Raw genomic sequence first — 8,488 nt, forward strand, 5'->3', positions numbered from 1 at the left:
CAGAATCGATCGCTAACATCTTTTCTTTCAAATTTATTATTATTTATATTTAGTTATATATATTTTTTATATATATTTAATTATTATTTTATATTTATATATATTTTTGGCTCAACGATTTATTATTGCTAACGCCGATATTTTAAGGAATCTTTGATGATGATGATGAAGATGATGCTTACAAAGTGACAGGAGTTTAGTCCCTACGTGAAAGTATAGTCTAATCTAATGTAAAACCCGGATTATGTGCCCATGTGCCTACCATTATCACGTGAGCTCGGATCATAATCGTTCTCGTTTTCCGTCATTATTTTGCCAGATGATCATGGACAGCGGCGATTGGCTGGCGGGCGGCGACATTGAGGTCGTGGAGCGAATCAAGTGGAACGACGGCCTCGACAAATACCGTCTCACGCCGAACGAACTGCGTGCGAAATTCCGCGAGATCAACGTAAGCAGACGACAATATATATACATAAATATATACATACTTACATATACATACGTATATATATATATACACATACATATATCCATATATATATATATATATATACATACATATATTCATATATATATATATATACATGTATATACATACATATTTTCAGGAGTAGATAATAGAGATTATAGAGATACTATACTAAATTCATGAAATCCACACAAGTAACGAGTTCATCAACGAGTGAATAATGAGTGCCGTTAAAAATCGTTAAGCGAGCGTTCTGCTCGTTAATTACCTGCGCGTTGTCGCCCCGTCTATCCCGCGTTCATGACGAGAAGACGAGCGTCTTCCCGCTAGGGGGCGCCACGGCTCTCGACAACGCGTCGATGACCTCGTGTTTCTCTCTCTCCCGCGGCGCATTGCCGTGGTTACAGGCGGACGCGGTGTTCGCGTTCCAGCTGCGTAACCCCGTGCACAACGGGCACGCCTTGCTGATGACGGACACGCGGCGCCGCCTGCTGGAGCGCGGATACAAGAACCCCGTGCTGCTGCTGCATCCGCTCGGTGAGTAGCCTGGACACACTCTAACACTTATCCTAGATCCCCTAACACCTATCCTATATCCGCTAACACTTATCCTAGAACCTCTAACACCTATCATAAAACCTACGTATTATGTATTGTGCTATTATTAGTGTAATAACCTAGTCTCTACGTTAAGGTAGCTTAGCCTCTATGTGAAGGTAGCGTAGTCTAATGTTAAACGCGGGCCACCCCTACGTCAAGGTAGCCTAGTCTCTACGTTAAGGTAGCTTAGCCTCTATGTGAAGGTAGGGTAGTCTAATGTTAAACCCAGGCCACCCCTACGTCAAGGTAGCTTAGTCTCTACGTCAAGGTAGCGTAGTCTAATGTTAAACCCAGGCCACCCCTACGTGAAGTCAGTATACATCGAAGCATGGTGGAGGGTAGAGGGTAGGGGAGGTACTTACGGGAAGGTAGCCTAGTCTAATGTTAAACGCGGGCCACCCCTACGTGAAGGTAGCCTATGTTGCAGCGACGCATGGTAGAGGGTAGGGGAGGGACCTATAGGAAATCGGCGGGGACGTGTGAGAGCGCGTGGGAACATAGGGGACGTTCTCTTGTTGGTCGCGCGACGCGGCGCGGCAGCGAGAGGCCGAAGACTTACGACGTACGACGTGCAAGACAGACGTTCTCTTGTCGGTCGCGCGACGCGGCAGCGAGAGGCCGAAGACTTACGACGTACGACGTGCAAGACAGACGTTCTCTTGTCACGCGACGCGGCGCAGCAGCAGGGAAACAAAGACTCGCGACGCGCGTGACGCAGACGTTCTCTTGTCGGTCTCGCAAGCGCAGCGGCAGAGAAACAAAGACTCGCGACTTGCGCGACACTCAGACGTTCTCTTGTCGATCTCTCGGCCGCGGCGGCGGGAGGACTTACCGTCGAGCAGGCATCCGAAGTGCTGGCACTGCAGGAACTCTCGCTCTCTCATGAAGCCTTGGAGGGGCGTCGCCCAGCCCTCGGCCAGCACCTGCAGCCACTGCAGGTCCAGCTGTATACGGGGGGGGGGGGGAGAAAGAGAATCATTACCGGATTAACAATAGTAGCAAAATTAGCATTTGCTACGGGCCCCGCGGTTTTAGGGGCCCCGTGGTTTTAGGGGTCCTCTAATATCTAACTCCGTAATATCGAATAGTTAAATTTTGTTATTATAAAAAAATAATTATTTTCAGTTCAGCACGACCGCTGATTCACCTTGTTGATCTCGAGGACCGGCAGGGATTTGGGACACGGCACGACCGCTGACTCACCGTGTTGATCTCGAGGACCGGCAGGGATTTCGCCTCGCTGACAATGCTCGCGACCTTGGACTCGGGAACGAACAGTTCGTTGACCTTCTCCACTGCGTTGATCGGAACGATGCCCTGCGCAATGAACAACATTGCCCGAGTGAGCGTGGCGCCACCTACTGGCACTTTTTGCCCTGATCTTATTGATCAGATTGTCGTGAGATTTGAGGATTTAGTTCTTACTGTACTGTTCAGCATCTTCCGCCTTCCTCCCTTTACCTCTACCTTCTCCCCCTCTCCCTCCCTACAACCCTGGCTCCTCCTTCTCACCTCATCCTGCAGCATCTCCATAACTTCCTGTATGCACTGCTCCACAGTGCGTTCTCTCCCTTGCTCCTTCTCCCCTCCCCCTCCCTCCTCTACCTTCTCCCCCTCCCCCTCCCTACAGCCCTGGCTCCTCCTTACCTCATCCTGTAGCATCTCTATGACTTCCTGTACGCACTCTTCCACGGTGCGTTCTCCTGCCTTCAGCACAAGGTCTGCTTGTTCAGGCGCCTCATATACCTGGTCTATACCGGTGAAACCTGTCGGCATGGCAACGCAGACGACAACGTTAGACAGTGCACATCGACCGGAGCATGAGATCGGTCGCTCGAGAGATCTTTACGATCGTAATATTCTTGTGAAATAATCATACACTTACATAAATTATAATTATGTGTATGATGTAATTACATTAATTATTAGATATAATATAAATATTGTACAAACGGATATTTTCACGATCGTTAATTGGAGATTGCAACTCCGCACTACTTCGCGGACGGACCGCCCCCCTCCTCCTCCGCTCGCCGCGTAGTGGCGCCACCTACCCTTGATCTCGCCGGCCCTGGCCTTCTTGTAGAGGCCCTTGACGTCGCGCTGTTCACAGACTTCGAGCGAAGTGTCGACGAAGATCTCCTTGAACGTGAGTCCCGCCTCGTCGAACGTCTTACGCGCATTATCTCTGTCCTGTTACGCGGAGAGAGAGAGAGCGAGTGAGAAATATTGTGTCAGACTCGCAACATGGAGAGAGTGAGATAGCATGAGTACGGGGTGAGTTTGGCGGAGGGTGGATGTAAGGTCTTACGCGCATTCTCTCTGTCCTGTTACGCGGAGAGAGCACGAGAGTTAGCATCAGACCGGGCTGAGGGTGGGTCGGGGGAGGAAAGAGGGGCGGGGGCGGGGGAAAGGGAAGATGGAACGTCTTACGCGCATTCTCTCTGTCCTGTCACAACATGGAGAGAGTGAGAAATAACATCAGACTAGGGTGAGGGTGGCAAACAATATGCAAAACAATGTGCCGAACAATATGTCAAACAATGTGGCAAACAGTATGCCAAACTATATGCCTTACAATATGCCAAACAATACGCCCTACAATGCAGCAAACACATCGGCCCTCTGCTGCGACGCCCGAGCGGCCGCGCCGGCGAACCACGGGATGGCGCCACCGTCGACTCACCTTCGCGTAGGGACTGATGAAGGCCGACAGGGCGATGATGCCTCCATCTGCGAACAGCTTCGCCACCTCCGAGACACGCCGGATGTTCTCCTCCCTGCGCGGTCGCCGCGGCAACGAGAGAGAAAACACGGATGAGAGTGAAGCCGCGTTGGAACGGGCGAGAGGTAAAGCGGCCCTGTGCTCCTCCTCCCTCCTCATCTGCCCCGCTCCACCTCTGCCGTCCTCCTCTGTCACTTCTCCTCCATCGCTCCATTTTCTCCTCCGCTACCCCTCCTACTCCTCCTCCTCCGCCCCTCCCTTTCTTCCTTTTCCTTTGATTCTCCTCCCCCCACACCTCCCCCTCCTCTTCCTCCGCCCCTCTCCCTCCCTCCTCCTCCTCCTCCGCCCCTCCTCCCTGATTCACCTGTGTGAAGCCCAGGTTGCTGTTAAGGCCGTGCCGTATGTTGTCTCCATCGAGGCGTACGCAGGGATGCCTTTGTGACGAGATTACTCTCCTCTCTTTCTCTCCTCTTCCTCCCTCCTCCGCCCCTCCTCCTGCTCACCTGGCCTCGGGCGAGAAGCCCAGGTTGCTGTTGAGGCCGTGTCGTACGTTGTCTCCATCGAGGCCGTACGCGGGGATGCCCTTCGTGACGAGGTACTCCTCGACGGCAAACGCTATTCGGGTTGTCTGTCCCGAGGCTCGACAGACCTACGGCTCGCGCTCGGCGAAAGGTTTCTGGTTAGCGGTACCTGTCGTCTGCGTCCGGTGCGTGAGAGAGAGACGGTGAGACGCGAGAGAGGAGAGAGAGCCAAGACAGAGGGTGGGAGGCGAGGGAAAGACAGGCCGATCGAAGGTAGAGAGGAGAGAGAGTCGGGAAAGATGCAGAGAGAGGACAGTGAGGTGAGTGGACGAGGGGAGAGAGGGAACACAGACAACGGCAGACAGAAGAGAGAGAGAGATTGAGGAGACAGCAGATATGTTAAACAGGAGAGAGAGCGAGACAGACAGGAACTGACAGACAGACAGGACAGAGAGAGAGAAGAGAAGGAGACAGTATTTAACACCACAGAACTTTTTGCCGGGAGCCAGTGGAGTAAGAAACGTGCACGATGCATTACCGCTATTTTGATTTCTTGTCGTTCCATGACCATTTAAACGAACATCCAAACGGTTGGTTATCGCGCGGTGGACGCATACTGGGTTAGTTTGAATATTGTCATTGGGTGGATATTTGTGCCGGACGCGCGTAATAGAGATATGTGGGAGCGGGTGAGGAACGGAGGAGTCTCAAACCGCTCAAAAACTCGTGTCTGATCATCATATTCGAAGCTCGACCAGCAGCAATGCAGCGCCGCGTTGAGATGGTGCAAAGACGAGAGCAGGAGAAAGCGAGGGGGGAGGGTACAGAGAGAGAGGATGAAGAGACAGGAGAGAGAGAGGCAATGGCGAGGTCAGGGAGAGACGGAGAGCGGCAGGCGGGAACAGAGGGTGAGAGAGAGAGACAGGCAGAGAGGAGAGAGGACACGAGATAGAGCATGAGACAGAGGAGAGATGAGATCCCAGTTCTTTAGGTTCTAGGGTCGTTGTTCCTACGGGCGGCGCGAACGTTAATTTTTGTCGTCTAAGATTGTTTGTTATTTAATTTTGTAATTTTTATTTAACTTTTTTTTTAATTTTTTTTAAATTATTTTTTTTAATTCAATTTGAATTTAAAAAATTCAATTTAATTTTTGATTATTTTTTTTATTTTTAAAATTTTTTAATGCTTTGTTTTAATTTAATTTTTTTTAATAATTTTTACAGATTCACCCCGCAAGGACCGCCGCGTAGCGACACAGCACATAGATAGATAACTATCTTGAGTTATTATCACTTTTCTATGGTAGGGACAACGGTGTCATACGGTGCACGATACAAATATACGCTGTCTGCACTTCAGCTTATATATGATTAGCTACATAAAGATAATCTATAATGGTCAAATATCACAGTGTATTTACCGAGCAGCTGGACTGACTGTGTGTGTACCACGTATTCTTAAATGGTGGTGCTGGTTCACCAAGGGTGATGAAAGTATTTTTGAGGGGTGATGACACTAGGACCATAAAAAGTAGGCGTGTTTGTATTCGTTGAGCTTGGTGGAATGGACTTTGTGATAAGGTCTCTGAATGAGGTTGACACTTTGAAATAGTCTCAGAATTATTTTCTTCCTGCTCGCTCACTCCTGGCTGGTGATCTTCATATAGTGGGTAAAGCACAACACATTAAGCTGTCCACAATATCTACATCATTTTTTAAGATATTTAAACAATACTGCATTAAAATTTATAATTGTACAATTGGGTTTAAAAATTGCGCATTACGTATCACTCTTTATACTAATACGTAGCCAAGAGACCCTAAGGACTATAGATCGCTTACGAGATGTGAGGGGGGGGGGAGAGGAGAGGGAGGAGTCGCAGCTTACAAGACAGACGAGCAGACGCGAGTGACGGAGTGATGGAGATCAGTACTGACAGAGCACGCAGAGAGAGAGGAGAGAGCGCGCAAGAGAGAGAGAGGAGAGAGACAAGTACCATATACAGGAATTTTTTCTGGGAGCCAGTGAATAATTCAACCAGTGCACGTGCCTTAACAGCCGGCGTCGCATTTTGTTTCTTGTACGACATTCTCGCACCATTGAAACAAATCCCAAAAATCGTGGTATCGCGCCGGGCTAGAGATATTATGGAAATTGATGGTGAATCTCTTGGCGGTATACAAAGTTTAACAGTGGGAGGGGGAGGACGGACGAGCGTCCACGCCAAAAAATCGTGTCTGATCCCAAATTCGATGCTTGGACCAGCAGCAATGCCCCAGCCCGCCGCCGTTGGATGGCCCGAAAGAGGAGGACAGGAAGCAGAGAGGAGAGACAGGAGAGAGAGAGAGAAGATAAAGGCCGAGGGGTATGAGGAGTAGAGAGAGAGAGGCGGAAGAAGAGAAGAGGAGGAGAGATGGGAGCGGCAATAGGCTGCGGGAGACGTGGATTTCCTTTGCGACCCGTTGCCAGGCAGGAAGTGAGGATTTGAAAGAGAGGAGAGAAGAGAGATGAGGAGCGTGAGGTCGTCTAGAGAAGACCGTGGCATTAGCAGACGTTTCTCATCCCGGTCGTAATAAGTTGAAGAGCAATACTGCTGTTCCATATACTGGCTCTTTGACATGCATTTATCACCCCTTCCCCACCCCCGCTTCTCCCCGCCCCCACCCTGCCCGCTTCTACCGCCCCACCCCTGGCCCTGCCCCACTTCTACCGCCACCACCCGCCCCCACCCCACCCTCAACCCCAACCCTGCTCCCGCCCATCCCCCTCCCCCAAACACACACGCACCTGTGAACCAGAGGCAGCATCCGCGGAATCCGCCGCGCTGACCCAGCACCTGACCTCTCTTATGGCGAGACACATGGTGGTTCTGGTAGGTGACGTTGGTCGCCTTCTGGGCCTGTGGCAAGAAAAACACAAGAGCGCGCGGCAGTGAGCGACGTGCCGCCATGACGGGTCGTAACCGTGGAAACACACATACCATACCATACCTACGTACATGTAATATCAGATATACACGCAACATGTACATATCTAAATGTGCACACGATGTTTGCGTGTGGGTGTGCGTGCGTGCGTGAACGCCCCCACGCACTTCACGGCAAAACAGCCGCCAAACACGCGTTTTCCGCTTCGGCAAGCATTCCACCATCCCAAGTGCGAGAAAAGCAAACACTGTCCACTTCTCCAGTATTTGCAATTTACATTTCGTTTCGTGAAGTGTGAGTCCAGCCATTAGCCTGTCGCTCCCGGTAACTCCCCCCCCCCCGTGACGCAACCAGCGCCCCCTGGCGGGGAAGGTGCGTGACTCATCGCACGCGTTCGCGGCCCACCCCCCCCGGGCCAACGCTGCACGTTCCCCTGCGGTTTGGCCCCGCACTGGAATCGTTCCCGAACGAACATGTATTTCCACTTCTGGCAGCGGTCCCGTTCCCGCTCCCTGCCGCGTGAACAATGGGGAGGGGGGGCAACATTGAAGAAGTCGATCGTTATACGGCAAGACATGACTCAGACGACATACTCAGCTGACATGAACACACATGCTGAGACATTAGTCTAGACTTAAGTAGAACTTAGACGTCTTACTTAGTTGTTTCGTACCAGGGCTTATATACTGCCCCCCCCCCCCTAAAGCTGTACTAATAAGTTACACGCACTTTAACATCGTGAAACTAAATCATTCTTTCTTATCTATTCTATAAATTGGATCATTTTCTGCTCCCGTGTCGTCTTGTAGTGTTTATTATCAACCGATATCATGCATGTAGAATGATACTCTTTTACNGGGCCGCATGCGGCCCGCGGGCCGTAGTTTGCCCACCCCTGCCCTAACCATATCAAATAGTGACCAGGGTACGTTCCGGCAGTACCCTGGGGGACATAGACCCTATGAGCGCCACTAACTGATCAACTCGTCGACTTTTCAACAGAAAGTCGACAGTGTAAACCCCAGCTTAACACGCAGAAAATGAAATCTTGATGATATTGTATAGCCACCGATTGGACTTCGATCGCTTACAACTGTTATTTTATCATTTACAATCGCGCGTTACTCGGCTGTGGCCCCGAAAAATTTGCATCGCCTCACCGTTTCTTTTTTAGACAAAGGCTCCCCCCCCCCACGGCATTGTACAACAGAACAAGTTTCTCAGACAATTCGGCCTTGGCTGC

The 8,488-nt window shown here is 50.5% G+C and overlaps 1 protein-coding gene across 3 annotated transcripts in view; it reads right to left on the minus strand.

Annotated features, from left to right (window-relative positions):
* The window catches only part of LOC106816703 (bifunctional 3'-phosphoadenosine 5'-phosphosulfate synthase-like), a 32,520-nt gene that overhangs the window by 5,530 nt on the left and 18,502 nt on the right, over positions 1-8,488 (minus strand). For 2 of the 3 annotated variants that reach the window (XM_014821323.1, XM_014821322.1), the window contains 7 exons: positions 7,106-7,217; positions 4,301-4,446; positions 3,759-3,852; positions 3,127-3,265; positions 2,720-2,838; positions 2,276-2,389; positions 1,905-2,016 (listed from right to left, as the gene is read on the minus strand). In XM_014821323.1, the coding sequence (XP_014676809.1) occupies positions 1,905-2,016; positions 2,276-2,389; positions 2,720-2,838; positions 3,127-3,265; positions 3,759-3,852; positions 4,301-4,446; positions 7,106-7,180 (799 nt within the window). In that variant the 5' untranslated portion in view covers positions 7,181-7,217. Of the gene's footprint in view, positions 1-1,904; positions 2,017-2,275; positions 2,390-2,719; positions 2,839-3,126; positions 3,266-3,758; positions 3,853-4,300; positions 4,447-7,099; positions 7,218-8,488 lie in introns of all 3 variants that reach the window. The other variant, XM_014821324.1, reaches the window with a different exon arrangement.

This window comes from Priapulus caudatus, unplaced genomic scaffold (genome assembly GCF_000485595.1).
Source record: "Priapulus caudatus unplaced genomic scaffold, Priapulus_caudatus-5.0.1 Scaffold1459, whole genome shotgun sequence".
Classification (NCBI taxonomy): Eukaryota; Metazoa; Priapulida; class Priapulimorpha; order Priapulimorphida; family Priapulidae; genus Priapulus; species Priapulus caudatus.